We start from the raw sequence: 18,199 nt of genomic DNA on the forward strand, positions 1-18,199 counted from the left end.
TCAATTTAGGTTGCACTCTAGAGGATGTCCATTAGCGATTAGCATTGCACTTTGTTGTTACCCAGAATTAACAGTAAGCGTTAATGTCAATGTTATAGAATGTTGACCCTAGTTATAAGAAGTAATGTTAACTAACAGACTGTACTAGGCTCTTGCCTACGCATGGGAACAGGATACTGTTAGTGAGAACCAGTCACAGAAATTGCATATGGAGGGAAACAAGGCAAATAAAATTCAAAATCAGAAATAGAGGGAACATCATCCTGTATTTTTTGCCTTTGCCTGATCTTGATGCTTTGACAGGTTGTATAATCCTTTAAGATATGGTTGTATCCTTTTTTAAAAAAATTATGGTCTGTCAACTTTGTCATTTAAAAAATTGTTTGACAGAATATCAATTGAATGTCTCCAGTTGAATTAGGAGGAAGCACCTGAGCATTATTTTGTAAAGCATTCTAAGAATGCATGTGGCAAACTAGATGAAATGTTTCATGGGAAAATAACACAGAAGGTGAATATTTTGTAAATAAGAAATCTTTTTCAGTATTCTGTGATGCAAGGAATTGGATTCTGTGTTTATACTTTTTTTTTTTTTTCTTCTGGAGTTGCTAGAAACTCACTTGCTTTGGATATTCAGGATACCTACTTGGTTTAGCTACCTGACAGTGGTATTTTAAGATACTTAGCATATCCCAAATTCTTTACTTAGCTGTACAGTGTTGTGGATGTTTTGGAAAAATTAAAAGTACTGTGTAAAAGCTACATGGTGGTGGCAGCTGCTGATCCTCCTCTTCCACCTTCTCTTCCCTCACCTCCTCCTCCTCTTCCTCCTGCCCCTCTTTCTCTTCCTCCTCCTCCCCCCACCCCGTTTGACATGTGACATGTTCATTTCCTCAGGTGTCTATTAACTTAACCTATGCCTTTATGGGACCCTTATTTATGGATTATTTTGTGGTAATGCTTCCCACATTTTTTATGTCATGGCACAACCAGAAAGTTAGATTGAGAGATGATCATTATATATGTCTATAACCTATTCAGTTGGGAAGATGTACTCTAGTGTGTGGGTCAGATGAGGGGGTTTTTAAACCCCTTATAATTTTAAGAAATGCTTGTGTATGTGTGAAATGTGTGCAAGGATAGGCGTCTTAGGGATTTGTTGTTGTTGTAGGTACCAAACCAAATTGAGTTAGCTTGAGGAAATCTGGAAAAAAAAGAATGAAAGCTTTCTGGGTATCTCACAAAATTCTTAAGACAGACATGCTTCTTAAAAGACAAAGAGGTAGAAGACTGTTTCTTTCTCCTTCCTGCTTCTCTCTGTCTTCATTTTCCTCTGAAGTGGAGCTTTCTCTCCTCTCTGCAGTTAGTGGGGGATGACCACCTACAGCTTCCATGTGTCAGTTGGTACATATAGCTGACTGTCTCTGAATTCCAATTCAGAATTCATGAAAGAGTGTATCTGATTGAACCAGTTTGGATCAGTTGTACCCCTCTGGGGCAATGTACCTGTGAATGGAAGACGCTATATTGCTTTTCCAACTTTGTAGTTGGTCATCAGTTCTCGGAGAGAAAGTGTCTATTACAGTTGTGTTTGCGAACTTTTTTGGGGAGAAGATCCAACTTTGATCAAAATCATAGAGGAGGATCTGGTCACTCCCAGGCCACTGTCCAAATAAAGATTAACTGATCTAAGAGTTATAATAGAATTCCCACTACTTAGGGGTGTCTGGGTGCCTCAGTCGGTTAATCCTCCCACTTTGGCTGAGGTCATGATCTCGTGGTTCATGAGTTCAAGCCCCACGTCGGGCTCTGTGCTGACAGCTCAGAGTCTGGAGCCTGCTTCAGATTCTGTGTCTCCCTCTCTCTCTGCCCTCCCCTGCTCACACTGTGTGTGTCTCTCAAAAATAAATAAACATTTAAAAAAATTAAAAAAAAAAAAGAATTCCTACTACTTAGTACATCCTTCAAATTAGTTAAACTGTTTGCCTTTTTCACAGTGCCATGTTCTTTTCTGCCTATGTTTACCATGATTGATTACCCTGTCTTTATTTCTCCACCTACTCACATATTACCTATCGTTCAATTCTCATTTTAGGTCTAACCTCCTCCATGAAATCTTTGCATCTTAGAACACAGCATTATAGGTGGATATATTTGTATATTCATATATATATATATATATATATATATATATATATATATATGTATTTTTTTCTTGTGTCTGAATTCTTACGCCATGGACTTTTTAAATGCTGTACAATGTTATTTAGTTGTTTGTGAATATATGTTTTAGTATGTATATTTTAAACAAACATCTTAAATGCAGGTCTAATGAAATTGTCCCTGAGGCCTATGATTGTCAACACATACCTGATTAGTTTCGACCATGTTACATAGTATAATGCCTTGGGTATAGCAGACTTTCAATAAATACTTTTTGAACTGAATTAATGAAAAGCAAACCCCTTTTTGTTTTATAGAAAACTTAAATATAGAAGAATAGAGAGGTGAAAAAAACACTTGTTTCCTACTACGGAAGAACAATCACAATTGACATTAATTCTAGTTAATTCTTAGATTAGAAATGACAAATATTTTTTATTTGTTGAATGTTTATTGAAAGGATTTCTGCTATTCAACATGTTAAATTTTGAGTATTAAATATTTGTTAAATGAGGTTCCAATTGCATTGTATAAAATTTTCATCCTGTTTAATTATTTCCTTATTATTGTACCTTTAGAGTGGTTCTTATTTTTATCAAATTCTATAAACAATGATATTAATTCTAAAATAATTTTTTAGGTTCTTTGTTCCCAAAGCAAAAGTAATCATGTAGATAATAGGTAATAGCTAACATCTATTGAACATTTACTGTGTGCCTGTTTTTTAAACACTTAAATGTATTATTTAATCTTCACAAAAAGCAAATGAGGTACCATTATTACATACCTATTCTATAGATAAAGAAATTGGGGTAGAGATAGATTAGGTCATTAGCTCCAGGCACATAGTAAGTGGTGGAGCTTGATGTGAACATAGGCCATTTGGCCTCTGAGCCTATCTATACTTTTTTTTTTTTTTTTAACTTTATTTACTTTGAGATAGAGAGAGAAAGCTGGGGAGAGTCTGAGAGAGGGAAAGAAAGAGAATCCCAAACAGGCTCCACACTGCCAGCATGGAGCCGAATGTGGGGCTCGAGCACACAAACTGTGCGATCATGACCTAAGCTGAAATCTAGAGTTGGACGCTTAACCAACTGAGGCACCCAGGCGCCTACCCCAGAGCCTATCTGTACTCTCAATCATTATGTTTTGCCTTCTAATTTAGAATATCAGATAATTAAAGATGTAGTGTAAAAGCTGTATTAAATTTTAACTTAAAAGTAAATGGAAAGGTTTACATTAAGATTTGGAACACTAAGGAATATGACCAGGGCTGTACTCAGGGAGGGAAGGTACTGTATTTTAAACTTGTGCTAGGTCAGAGGAGGCTCAGATACTGAAATTAACTCACAAAAAAAGTGATGTAGGTCGCTTATTCCTCTGCAGCTCCCAGATAGATACAGGGCTCTGGTAACTTTAAGGGGCTGCTTGATGCAAGCAAAATCCCTGACCTTATATCTTCTCCATACCTTTTTTCAGTTTTAAATGATGGAAAAAACAAAATACCACCAACTTTGCCTACCTACCCCTTTCATTCCTATACTTTCATTCATTCCTGTGGTAAAAAGAACATAAATCAGGTTTGCTTTTAGGCCTGTCTTACTAGAAGGGCTGGTTCTTTTCAGTTTGGTGGACCAGGCCTAATAGAATCTGTGTACAACGGTGTGTTTTTTTGCTTTCATGTCTGAATGTGAAGGCAGGCAACTAGTTTTTGTGTGGTTTCTGAGAGTGTGTGTATGTATTGTTGATGCCTGGGTATGGCCAACCTTATTATAAAGGAGCTTAATTTTGACAGACTAAGTTAATAGAGGCATTGTCATGATTGATAATAAGAAAGGTACTCTGGGAATGAGCAATGAATATTTAACTGACAGATTTAAGGTAAATAATTTCAGTAATCGGATGGTGATTTGTGTGCAGTGAGCTGCTTTTACCTTTTTTGTACAATAGTTTCCAACACTTCTTATAAGTCCAAGACTTGGGTTGTATACCTGGCTCTGGCCTAAAAAGTAGGGACATGGTGTTGAGCAAATCCTTTAACTTCTCAAAATTTCAGTTCCTTCATCTGTGAGATAGAAATAAAACCCTGTCTACTTCCCAAGGGTTCTTGGAATCAAATGCAATGATGTACTGTGCAAAATGGCTTTGTAGATTGCAAAACACTAATACAAAGGTAAAAGCTTATTTTTATTTATTTATTTATTTATTTATTTATTTATTTATTTCTGTTACTTACATTCTGTTTTTGAGTGGACACAGAATTGTTTTTCTCAACTTACTGTTTTTCTGCAAAGCTGTGACTTTCTCTGTACAGCAGTGGATTGTATGGTCAGGATCAATGTGAATTTGGATCAGCCTTATATCAGGGTAACCATGTTTCTGTTTTCCTCCATACTACTTACGAATTACACTTACTTGGCAATTTTTTTTTGTCTTTTGAAAAACACATTATAAAAATCAAATTAATACTAGTTAGTATATATTTATTTTTTAAATGCATAGTTCTGAATGCTTTCTTCCAAAGTTCAAATTAAATACATCTGGCTTTCATTTTTAATATATTGTACATTTTAGTAAAGGTCTTGTTTTTACTGTTACTTTTTATTTAAAAATGTTTATTTTAAGAGAGTGAGAGTGTGTAAGCGTGTTAGAGTGTGTAAGCGTGTTCATGAGCGAGGACGGAGGCGAGGGGGGGCAAAGAGAGAGGAGAGAGAGAATCCCAAGCAGACTCCCTGCTGTCAGCACAGAGCCCAATGCAGGGTTTGATCCTAGGAACAGTGAGATCATGACCTGAGCCAAAATTAAAAGAGTTGGATGCTTAACTGACTGAGCCACTCAGGTGCCTCAAGTTCTTGTTTTTACTTCGGATATGTTTATGTTGGTATCTTTTCTAGGACCTCCAAAAATTATTATGAGCCTAGAATTGCCAGAGAATTTTTATGGTGTTTATGGTTCATTTCTGCTATTTTTAACCATTACATTAAAGCAGTAGATATCAGGATAAAGCAGCTTCAAAAAAGAGGAAATGTTATTTTGATTTCATAGTTTTTATTTGTTAATTAGGTTGAATATGCGATTCACACCATACTTTGATGCAATAGTCAAAGAAAATATTTGGATTTTTACTTTTTGGTGAAGGGTGCCCTCTAGTGAGCCTGTTCTTTTTATTAAGGTTTGCAGTTTGCATCATTTTGGCACTTGTGAACTGAATATAGAAATAGAAGACACCTTTAGTTCTCAAGGAGATTGGAAGATGAAATATACACTAAATAATTAGAAAATAAATTTTTTGTGTTACACAAATAAAAGGTACAAATAAATGAAAGATGAATTTTTTTTTTAATGTTCATTTATTTTTGAGACAGAGACAGAGCATGAACAGGGGAGGGTCAGAGAGAGAGGGAGACACAGAATCTGAAGCAGGCTCCAGGCTCTGAGCTGTCAGCACAGAGCCCGACGTGGGGCTCGAACCCACAGACCATGAGATCATGACCTGAGCCGAAGTCGGAAGCTCAACCGACTGAGCCACCCAGGTGCTCCGAAAGATGAATTTTTAAAAAGATAGTGATATACAAATAAATAGAAGTTAAAGAGTTGTTTCTGCACTTGATTTTCAGTTTCTATTGCTTACAATCAGTACTTAATAAATATTGAGTATTGTTGGAAAGAATACTCCTTTGTCTTTTATCCAGGTGTTACTGTCTTGGAGCTATTTCATTTCTTATTTGCTCCTGGATTACAGGGTGTCAGGGAAAGTTAATGAGAATGTTGTTATTCATGCTTGATATATTTGATAAAATGGTTGGGAAAATGTTAGAGGAGTACTAGGTATGATAATTTTATATTGACTGCTTTTTTTCTATTTTATATTGCTACATAGAATTATGTATATTTTTTCAAAGATTCATAGGAAAGTCTGCCAATGTCCAATATTTTAATGGTAGTCACTTTAGGGGAATATCTTCACATTATTCTGTGTAGGGCTTTGCTCTGTTCTTTTGTGGTTGTGCACCAGCATATCCATGCTATTGGAGAACACAGGATTCTGAGATAGAGAAAAGCCATTTTTATTTTGTCTAGAAAAGGAACTATGGTGCTCCAGTAAACATAGGTAGGTTAGAGAAATTGGATTGGGTATATTGAGATTTTATCAATTTTTTAAAAAATATAAACATTTTATTAAAAGTTAAGAAGTCATTTCTCAGCAAATAAATACAGGTTATCCCCTGCTCTTTGAAAGTTTGTGTTTCATCAGTTCACTTTTTTTTTTAATTTTTTTTTTTAATGTTTATTTATTTTTGAGACAGAGAGAAACAGAGCATGAATGGGGGAGGGGCAGAGAGAGAGGGAGACACAGAATCAGAAGCAGGCTCCAGGCTCTGAGCCATCAGCCCAGAGCTCACGAACCGTGAGATCGTGACCTGAGCTGAAGTCGGACGCTCAACCGACTGAGCCACCCAAGCGCCCCATCAGTTCACTTTTATAAAAGACCTAAATAAGTACCGATTTCCACTAACTGAAAGAAATCCAAAGAAGATTTTTGCTTTTTAGGAAAAAGGCAAAAAGTGAAAATTGTGTTCAGCAGCATAAGCATCAAAAGTGGCAATGTCAGGTTCTTTTCTGGGGACCTGTACTCAGTGTCAAGCCACCATAGCTCTGAACTGTGTGAGCATGTGTGTTTTATCTTGATTTATTTTGTGCATCTGTTAACAAGATGTTTCCTAAAGTATATCAGAAAAGCCTAAGAGAGGTTATTTTGTGCGTCTGGGAATGCTAAAAAAATTTTCCATAGAAATTAGGAGTAATGGCTTCTTCACTTTATACCATTCCTGTTTCATGGGAGCTCTCTACTTTCCAATAGTAGGAGAAACATGTGCATTTTATTCTTTTTAATTATTGTGACGGCTTTTTTTTTACAGTGAAAATATAGTGAAAGAAAAAGGTACCAAAAATGGTATGAGGATATTATGTGCCTTTTGGCAAAAAATATCCTGGTATGTTACCAGTAATAAGAAAGTCCTTGTTCACGTAATATCTTAAGAATGTTGTTTTGGGGCGCCTGGGTGGCTCAGTCGGTTAAGCCTCCGACTTCAGCCAGGTCACGATCTCGCGGTCTGTGAGTTCGAGCCCCGCGTCAGGCTCTGGGCCGATGGCTCGGAGCCTGGAGCCTGTTTCCGATTCTGTGTCTCCCTCTCTCTCTGCCCCTCCCCCGTTCATGCTCTGTCTCTCTCTGTCCCAAAAATAAATAAAAAACGTTGAAAAAAAAAATTAAAAAAAAAAAAAAAAAAAAAAGAATGTTGTTTTGTCAGAAAGAAGGAGGTTTTCCTTAAAAAAAGGAAAGAAAAGAAACCTTGAATATGATTAATAAATAATATAGCATCTGTCCAAAAACTCGAAGTAGCCCGAGTTCCTCCATTAAGACATTTTATTTGGTAACATTAATTTTTAAAGAGCCAATTTTAACATTTTAATGATATTTTGGTTTTTCTTGTATCTATTTTATTACCACTAGGTGGAGCCCTGTGCATACAATTCAAGAAGGCATTTCTGAAAGCTGATTTACTTGTTTAAAAGCCATAAACCTGATACATCAGATGATCAAATAATGTATGATAACTCATATTTCAACATTTTGCTTTGGTGTGGAAGATTAGATATAATGAAGATAGAAAATGTGTACTTAAAAGAATTTTTAAGCTATGCTTTTTTAAGACCTACATTATTTTTATGCATTCCTACTTGCTAAAATTAAAATATGTAAATTAAAATCTTTAGTGTATCATGGTCCATCTTTATCTTCACATGAAGTTTTTAAATCATCTCTTCTTTTAAAATTGATTTTACATTGCATTTTGGCCTGATTAGCATTACATTTTGGTAGAAATAAGATTTTATTGTGCTGAGCTTTTGGAAGGGAAGACTGAACTCTCTTACCCTGAAGTTATTATATGTACACTTGACCCTTGAACAATGTGTGGGTTAAGGGCACTGACCCCCTGTGCAGTTGGAAATCTGCATATAACTTTTGACTCCCCAAAGATTTAACTACTAATAACCTACTGTTGACCAGAAGCCTTAATACCATAAACGGTCAATTAACACATATTTTATATGTTTATAGATAGTGCATTCTTGCAATCATGTAAGCTAGAGAAAAGAAAATGTTATTAAGAAAATTGTAAGGAAGAGAAAATACATTTCCAGTACCATACTGTATTGAAGAAAATTTGTAAGTGTACCTGCTCAGTTCACATCCTTGTTGTTCAAGTTTCCTCTGTATATGGAGCACTAATTTACAAGCTTAGTGGATGTGGGATGGTGGAAAATTTACCAACTTTTTGATGTTCACTCTTCCTGGTTCTGCCATATATCTGTGTGTATTTATTTATAGGATTTGAATTAGGCCTGCAGTAGACATTATAGCATTCTGAGGGACATTTTGAAAGAAGAAAAATTATTTTCATTAAAATTATATATTGCTTGAAAGTTAGATCAGTAATATATCTGCACATTAATAATTAGATGGATAAAACTGTTAACCAATTTAGGATTCAAAGAGTGAATAGCACTGCATGGCATTTCCTTTCTTATCCTGCAAATTAAAATTTCAAAGAGTAGTGATGTCATTTAGAGACAAAAAAAATAGACTTTTCAGAGTCTCTGCCTAAGGTTAGATGAGTATGGGGCCCTTAGATTTCTCTACTTCATATTTTGCTCCTCTTTATTTTGTTGCATTTGTAATTTAATACTGCCTAACAATTAGCTATGCCTCAGTTCTCATCCTTTTTTTCTGTCCATTGGATGATTTCACCTGATGGGTGCAACAGTGCACATCAGGGATTCCCTATTGAGTCATTCTCAATTGTTGATCTTCAAAGGTGATCTGGTTAGTTGCTATACTCGTAACTTCTCTGCATTTCATGCTGCTTATCACCCATTTCTGATCGGAGAGTCTGTATGACATAATGGTTAAGAGCACTGATTTGGAGTCAGGTAGACTTGGGGTTAAATCTTGGCTCTACTACTGTGTGACTTTGGACCTAAAGTCTTAATCTTCCCAAACTACATTTGTAAATGGGGATGCTAATAGAATCTATGTTGTAAAGCTGTAGTGAATATAATGAGGTAATGCATGCAAAGTACTTAATAGTAAATCTTGGTTGTTAACTGTTTTTCGATGTTTACCACATTAAGCCAGAAGCAATAGATATATGACTCCTCTTTAGTCAGTTTAGTCACTGTGGGGAATTGTTGATAGGGAGTGCACACCTTTTTTTGCTTTCCGTATCCTTCCTCCACCGTCTCTCCAAATTATCTCTATAATTAAACATAGGCTTCTTCAGAGAAAAGATGGATAATTCCTACTATGCCTCTGGTGTCAAGAAATACTTGGGAGAGGTATTGTTTCTGCTTTCTTCCTTTTTCCAGGGATCTTATACATACCCACCCTTTCTCCCTTCCTGTTTCTCTCTATTCACCCAGCTATTTATTGTTGGCTTTATTAGCAAATTATCAGACTAGTTATTTCGAATATAATTTTTCATCAGAGTGGGTAGAGGGTTAAATCAACTACATGTATTGATTAATTCCATTTTGAGTGCTTGCGTTTGGCTTTTAGATTTGTGCTGCATCTACGAAGTTAAGAAAGTCAGAACTAGGAACTTTCTAGGGTCGTTTTTAAGGCCAAATTCTGTCTAATCATGAATTGTGGATTCTGGCACTTGCTTGAACCGTCAGTGCTTTTAAAAAAATGCATTTTATTCCTGTGATTTAGAACGTTTCCTCATCTCTGCTTCTTTATTCCTGTGCGTTCTGTTCAGGATGATCTCATTGGTGTAGATTATGGGTGATGTGTGGTTATATCAGCTTGGACTGCAGCTTGTATTTATGTCTGTAACAGCAAGTGGTTATCAGTGGTGTAACAGTCAAGAGAGACTAAGACTTAGTTATAGGTGGATCATTCACAGTACTGATTCCTTTATGTTATTTTTATTTCCTTTATTGGGGCTTACAGTTCTAACAGCAGAAGGCATGGAATGTAAATAGTTCACCCATTTCAGGCTTTGGTTTTCTATTAATGGTGGGTGGGTATTGCGTATGTTCTGATGTACTTTGTAGAGAAAGAGTCATTCACCTGTGATGCTATAATAGATGCACTGGCAGTGTCCTGAATTACTATAAGACGGGAGTGGTTTTGCTTTAAAATCCTGGAGAATAAATTAGAAAGATATACTAGAAGATGGGCTTTAAGAACTTTCTAGAATAAAATAGACTTCTGGAAAATAACTTTTTTTCTTTCTGTTTATATGTTATTACTGTTTTTTTAAAGGCAGCTTTAAGTTTGTTTATTTTGAGAGAGGGAGGGAGGGGCAGAGAGAGAGAACCCCAAACAGGCTCCACATTCTCAGTGTGGAGCCCAATGCAGGGCTCGAACTCACGAACTGCGAGATCATGACCTAAGCCGAAATCAAGAGTCGGATGCTTAACTGACTGAGCCACCCAGGCACCCCTGTTATTACTATTTTTAAAAGAGGTAATAATATTGCCCTTTGCACTCACAAACAGAGTCAAATCCTCTTTGGAGAGACATTGTAGTAGGGTTGTTCTAAAATATCTCTTAGATTTTTGGTACAGTGCTACAGCTGTAACAGGAAAAAAAAAAAGAGAGGACAGTTGTTTTGGTATGTTTGTTTACTACCTGGTATTTTAAGAGTCAGATAAATTTCAAACTTTTATTCAAATAGGTAAAAAAAAATTAGAAATGAGTATATATATTACTTTAATAAAGTGTTCAAAGTTATGAAATACAAATTTGTTTATAGCACACCAATATCAGGTTAACTTTCTCTTGCATGTGGTTTTTCCTGTGGAGTAATGTTTGTTTAAGAATTCTTATTAATTATATGTATTAATTATAGGAAAAGCACAAGGGAAGCAAAAAAGTATCCTGGGAATTGTAGTATTGCCTCAGTCCCTTACTAATAACTAGCAAATGAGCAAGCCATTTGCCAATTCTTTTTTTTTTTTTTTTTCTTTTTGAGAGAGAGTGAGCAAGGGAGGTGCAGAGAAAGAGGGGACAAAGGACAAAGGATCCAAAGCAGGTTCTGTGCTGATAGTTGTCGAACCCACAGACTGTGAGATCACGACCTGAGTCACCCAGGCACCCCACCATTTGCCATTTCTATGCCTACTCCCTCACTTTTGAAAAGGAGGCAATATTTTCTCTGGTGCTGTATAAGAAATAAAACATTGGATATAAAAAATACAGAAGGCCCCATGCAGATGTCAAGTATTAGTGGTAGTCAGCTCCTTTAGTATGGGGTAGCTATATTTGATATTGCAACCAGTACCTATTCAACAGCCAGTTCACTCTTTAATAAGGATTTGGTTGTTTTTTATGTGCATATTATGCTAGTAGCCAGTGTATATATTGAGCACTTACCATATGTCAGTTACTGCTAAGAATCTTTCATGTGTTTACTAATTTAATCCTTATAACTCTCTGATGTAGCTACTATTTTTCATCCCTATTTTATTGTTGAGAAAGTTGCGATTTAGAGAAGGGGCTTTTCTGACATAGAACAGTTAGTCAGTGTCCGTTCTGATTCCATCTGTCTCCATCCATTTATCCATCGAGTTATTCATCAATTATTTATTAAGCATCTGCTATGTGATAAGTATTATTTATTCTAGTGCTGAGCATTCATTGGGGAACAAAACAGACAAAAAGCTCTTCCGTCATATAACTTACATTCCAGTGGGCAAAGACAAAATAAATAAAAGTATGCAATTGAGCATATATTCGAGTATAGTGGTAAGAGTGATACAGTGATAAAGTAAACTACTTTGTTTCAGAAAACAGAAAAAAGTAAAGCAGGGAAGGGAATTTTGTGTGTGTGTGTTTATAATGTAGATATTGTAGCCAGAAAGGGCCTCATCAGGAAGGGGATAAAAAAAAACCCCTGAAATTGGTAAGGGAGGCATCCCACATGTGAGAAGTGTGATCCAGGTAAAGGAAATAGTGTGTGTGTAAAGCATAGGACAGGAATGTGCTTGGTGTGTTGCAGGAACTACAGGGAGGCCAGTGTTGCTGGCACAGAATAAAGTGGAGAGTAAGTATTAGGAAGTGAGGTCAGTGAGATAACATGGGGCAAAATTATATAGCGATTTATGGGCTATTATAAGAGAAATAGGGTTTTGAGCAGAAGGGAGATACGGGATCTGATTTATATTTTAATGGCATCATTCTGTCTACTGTGTTGTAGACAGACTGAAGGGGACCAAGGGTGAAATCAAGGAGACTGATTGCAGAAGCAGTTGGCAGAATTCTAGGCAAGACATAATGGTGGCTTAGTCCATGATGGCACCAGTAAAGGTTGTGAGATGTAGTTGGATTTGCTGGATTGTTTTGGCAGTGAGGGTGAGAGAATGCAAACAGGGGTGATTTCAAGGCTTTTTGCCAGAGCAACTAGAAGAGTGAGGTTTACTGAGATGGAGGAAGACCGTGGGAGGAGCAGGTTTTGAGGAAGAAGGTAGGGATTCATTTTGAACATATTTGAGGTGCTTATCACATACCCAGGTGGAGAAATATATGAGTTTGAAGTTTAGGGGAGAGGTTGGGGCTAGAATCATACATTTGGGAGGTGTCCATTTGTTTATGGAATAATAAGCTCCAAATCTGGATGAGATTGAGAGAATAGTATAGGTAGAAAAGAGAAGATGTCCAAGATTAGAGCCTAGTTCTAGCTCAGGTCTTAAAGGCTCAATTTTTTTTTTTTTTAATGTTTATTTCTTGGAGAGAGAGAATGAGTGGGGGAAGGGCAGAGAGAGAGGGAGACAGAATCTGAAGCAGGCTCCAGGCTCAGGCTGACAGCACAGAGCCTGACATGGGGCTCGAACCCACAAACTGCGAGATCATGACCCGAGCTGAAGTTGGACACTCAACCAGATGAGCCACCCAGGTGCCCCAAGGCTCAAATTCTTGATAATAGCTATCCAATATTGCTGTCTCTAGTATTATTAATAGATACTCATTAAAATCCTATAACATGGAGGCTGCCCCTCAGGAAGCTTTTGGATGATACGAAGAAATAAAATATAGGACATATATTTGAAAGGCTTAAATTACAGTAAAAGGATAATATATAATTACATGTCACAATGAGTGGAAAGGACTGTAAATTTACCTATTCTGCAGATGAAGAGATTACTTGGCATGGAAATGATTGACGAAGGTCTGTTGGAGGAAATGAGAATTGAACTAAATCTCAAATAATGAGGAACAGATTGGGGGGCACAGATTGGGAGGTCCCCAAGACTACTCTGAAGTTCAGTAATTTAGAAGGAGGACTCACAGAATTTAGAAAGCTTCTATATTCACAGTTGCTGTTTGTTACAGCAAAAGAAACATTAAAATTAACATCAGGAAGAGGCACATAAGTCAGGGTCTAAGAGAGTTTTAAGTGGGGGCTCCCCATTGTCCTTTCCCAGTGGTCATATAGACACCCCTTAACTTCTCCCAGCAATGATGTGTGGCAGTAGTCATGGAATATTGCTGGCCAGGGAAGCTCACTTAAGCTGTGGTGTCCAGGGTTTTTCCTAGGGTTTGGTCACATACACATGACACACTGCTGTGAGTTGTTTACCCTTAATCTATGGACTCTCCAGAGCTGATATGATGTGGCCCCAAGGTCCCCATCCACTGTAAGTCACATTGTAAATCACATTGCTAGCTTAGATTATTTGGCATTGCCCAAGACCCTCAAGTAAACAAAGACAACTATCAGGACATCCCAGAGATTTACCTCCCAGGAGCTGGGGACAAGGGCCAAACCTTTCTTTGGGTAAGGTTAATTTTTTCTGCATGGTGGTTGGCTGGGAGGGTGGTGCCCTCTATGTGGAGAAAGCATGAGCTGAGATACAGTAGGAATGTGTACACCATGTTTAGAGAACATCGTGGTGACTGCAATATGGCCTTGTACTTGAGAATATGAACTCTGGAGACATAGTGCCAGGATTTATATCCCAGCTGCCCTTTGCTAGCTGTGGAATTTATGGCAGTTATATAATCTATAACATCAGTAAAGCAAGGGTAGTAACAACACCTTCTTTATAGGCTTGTTGTGAGGAATTACTGTACAAAGTACCTAGAGTATGTCCTGACATAGTAAATGCTGTAGAAATCAGGAGTTTGTTCATCATTAATGATGAAATTCATCATCATGTCCTTAATCATTTACTCAGTGATTCTTTTTTGAGCACTAGTATGTTAAAGACTCATGTTCTGAGCCTCAGACCTTGAGTTCTAGATACCTAGGCAGTTTCCAGGTATCTACAGGGTTTGTGACTGATTTAATATTAACATGTTCAAAAAGAAATTAAATAATTTTTCGCACAAATGATTTTTACTATTGGCAGTACTATTAACTCAGTTTTGTTTTAAGATTATCAGCTGTTGCAGGGCGCCTGAATGGCTCAGTAGTTGAAGCGTTTGACTTCGGCTCAGGCTATGATATCACAGTTTGTGAGTTTAGCCCCACATCAGGCTCTCTGCTGTCAGCACACAGCTCACTTCAGATCCTCTGTCCCCCATCTCTCTCTGCCCCTCACCTACTCCGGCTCTCTTTCTCTCTCTCAAAAATAAGTAAACATTAAAAAAAAAAGATTATCAGCTGTTGCTATGAAGTTAAAACTTGTATTTAACTGGCAGTCAGTCAAATAACTTAATTTGGAGAGAAGTGCTGAACCATAGTTACATTAAGTGGAATTCATTGTGATACTTCTGCATCTGTTCTGTGGCTTCAGCTGTTACTTGAAGGCATGCTATGTCATCTGGCCTGTGGTATCCATGATAGAAATGATATCTTTCTAAAGAAGGGCTTTATCATAATACGCTGCCGCTTGAGGGCTTGCACTTGTAGAATTGCATTCCCTTCTCCTGTGCCATGTTTTGTTTTGTTTTGTTTTTAAATCAGTCCTGATTATCCTTTTTTTCCTTCTCTTTGGACCATGAAAAGCTTCAGGGTAGTGACTTTGGGAGCAGGACTTTGTGAAGAGACCTTTACATGGGAGAAGTAATTTACATGTAAGAGATAGGAAGGTATTTTTTAGGTATGTTATAGGCTTACTTTAAACATTTAACTTATGCTCCAAAGAAACTGTAATGTAATATTGCTACTATACCAAATTATTATTAATAGCTTTAATTGTATGTTTAAAAGTCATATTCATGGGGTGCCTGGGTGGCTCAGCTGGTTAAGCGTCTTGACTTTTGATCTTGACTCAGTTGTCAAGATCTCACAGTTTGAGAGTTCAAGCCCCACGTTGGGACTTGAACGTGAGACAGTCTCACAGTTCATGAGTTCAAGGCCCATGTTGGGCTCTGTGTTGACAGCACGGAGCCTGCTTGGGATTTTTTCTCTCCCTATCTCTGCCTTCCCCCCTCTCAAAATAAATAAATGAGTAAAACTTTAAAAATGTTAAAAAAAAAAAAAAGTCATGTTCACAGGCTTAAATCTGGATATCAGAATTAAGCAATTCTTGAAATGTATGAATATCACCTTAATATACTGATTACAAAGCAAAAAACCAAAATATATTAGCTGTTTCAAAGAATGGGCTAATAAAGAATAAATTTTGGTGAACTGGGAAGTTAATGTTAGCTTTCTTTTTGTATACATTTAGGTCTGTTTATGATGACCAACCAAATGCACACAAGAAGTTTATGGAAAAGTTAGATGCTTGTATCCGTAATCATGACAAGGAAATTGAAAAGATGTGTAATTTTCATCATCAGGGTTTTGTAGATGCTATTACAGAACTCCTTAAAGTAAGGACTGATGCAGAAAAACTGAAGGTAAGAAATGTTTTAAAATTCTCTTAACCTTTGGGGTGCCTGGGTGGCTCAGTTGGTTAAGCATCCGACTCTTGGTTTCAGCTTAGGCATGATGAGTCCCACATGGGGCTCCATGCTGCCAGTGTGGAGCCTGAGTGGGATTCTCTGTCTTCCCTTTCTCTCGCTCCTTCCCTGCTTGTGCGCCCGCGTTCTCTCCTAAAATAAATAAATAAACTTAAAATAAAAGAAACTTATTTAAAAAAAATTCTCTTTACCTTTGCTGTCATTAAATTACTGAAGTATTAGTTTGTAGTGCATATGTACAAATAATTATTAAATGTACTATTTTCAAGAAGTGAGTTAGTGTGTATATTTGGGAATGCTCTTTATGCTCTATTAACATAGTTGTCATGCTAATGACAGGAGTAATCTCTTTTTTGTAAAGCAAGTAATGCATTGACTTAACAGGATTTCTTTCCATGCAGGGAAATGAACGAAAAGAATTCATACAGTGAAAGACCTCATTTGCAGTTTTAGAATTTTAAAGACAATTAGTACAATAATGATAAAAACTATCCTCTAAAAACCTTTAAAAACTTACTATAAGTGATTATGTTCTCAAAATTATTTAATAATATTGAAACTTAGTTTAATAGCAAAGCATAATTTTCTTAAAGAAAGTTGGTGTGCATTTTCTGCCACAGAGCAAAAACGTTATTTATTAAATGAGACCTGGATTTGTTTAGCCAGAACTCAAAATATTTAGTTCTAAGAATTGTGCTATTTATCTTTCTTTACATTTGGAGAATTTAGCAGATAAAATGACCCTGGTTCACCAAAGGTTATGATTAAAAAACCATTATATAAAGGATATTCAGATAACAAGAGACCAAATACAGCATCAATGAGGTCACTGAGCATCTTTGTTCAGAAATTAATGAGATTTTTAATAAACTAGAATGTGCTTCCTTAGGATGATGACCTAATGAGTCACTTAATATGTGGGAAAATTTGAAGTTGAGCTTTGTCTGCACCTGCAGCATTAAAATGTTGCTGTGGATTGAGATTTCCGTGTTTGATGTTAATCAACCACCCAGTGTTTGCATTCAGCAAAGTATGAATGTTTAATTACCATAAAATGCAATCACCATTTCCTACAGACAATGAATGGCACATAGACCTCATTGAAGTTATCAAAAAGGGACCAGTGGTCAATTGGGTCAGTGATTTGAATTGTTTGACAGACTTAGAGAAGCAAGTAAAGTTCAAAAATCTAGATTAAATTTGAGAAGTTTGCCACAGAATCTGTTAAAAAGAACTGTCATAAGTAATTGAAGTTAACAAAAGCCCTTTTCAATCAAAAGTTCAAGTTCAAGCTGTAGAGTTAATTTGAATTTGCATTTCTTTGTTCTAAGTTTCTCATGAAGCATGATCTAATTACAAGGGTGAGCAGTTATATCAGGGAAGTTTTATGCATATTTGTCTAACTAAGGTGAAATTATTTTTAAGGTACAAGTTACTGATACCAACCGAAAATTTCAAGATGCTGGAAAGGAGGTGAGAATATGATATATTTCTTGTATGCTCAATTTGTGGATGCAGTTTAACTGTTTGCTTAAAAATATGAACATTTCTTCTTTTCTAAGGTGATAGTCCAGACTGAAGATATTATTCGATGTAGAATTCAGCAGAGGAATATTACAACAGTAGTAGAAAAATTGCAGTTATGTCTTCCAGGTGAGTTAAACTTGTCTACAGTGTAATGCTTGGCTTGGTAAAATTATAATCTAATGATAGTGTTTGGTCATTATTCATTATGGGAATTACAGATTATTTGGTGATTGCCCCCAAAAGCTCATGGTTATCTTCCTTGCCCATTTTAGCCCTTGAATTTTCATGGTCTTCTTATCTTATAAAGTCCCTGTTTGATGATCTGTCACATCAGGTTCCTAGAAAAACCTGCACCTCTCCCTCTCCCATTTCCTCCCGCCTAGTTTGTCCTTTGTCCCTCACCCCCCTCCCACTGCTTTTTTGTTTTTCCTCAGAATACTTTCCCATGGAGGAGAGTGTCTTTTCATTACGTTTCCTTGCCTTTTCCTAATTTGCCTCATTTTTTATAACTAGTTTTCCATTGTTTTCTGTTTGTCATTTAAGCAGGTTGGTGTTGCTTTGCTCACAGTCTCATTTTGCTGATAAAATAAG

General features: G+C 36.6%; 1 protein-coding gene across 5 annotated transcripts in view; it reads left to right on the forward strand.

The window, feature by feature from the left end:
- The window catches only part of EXOC6 (exocyst complex component 6), a 224,344-nt gene that overhangs the window by 34,052 nt on the left and 172,093 nt on the right, over positions 1–18,199 (forward strand). For all 5 annotated transcript variants that reach the window (XM_019445097.2, XM_019445095.2, XM_019445102.2 and 2 more), the window contains 3 exons: positions 15,847–16,018; positions 17,507–17,554; positions 17,644–17,734. In XM_019445097.2, coding sequence (XP_019300642.1) covers positions 15,847–16,018; positions 17,507–17,554; positions 17,644–17,734 — 311 coding nt within the window. The remainder of the gene's footprint in view (positions 1–15,846; positions 16,019–17,506; positions 17,555–17,643; positions 17,735–18,199) is intronic.

Source organism: Panthera pardus, unplaced genomic scaffold (genome assembly GCF_024362965.1).
Source record: "Panthera pardus isolate Hobbes unplaced genomic scaffold, ASM2436296v1 HiC_scaffold_22, whole genome shotgun sequence".
In the NCBI taxonomy this organism is placed as follows: Eukaryota; Metazoa; Chordata; class Mammalia; order Carnivora; family Felidae; genus Panthera; species Panthera pardus.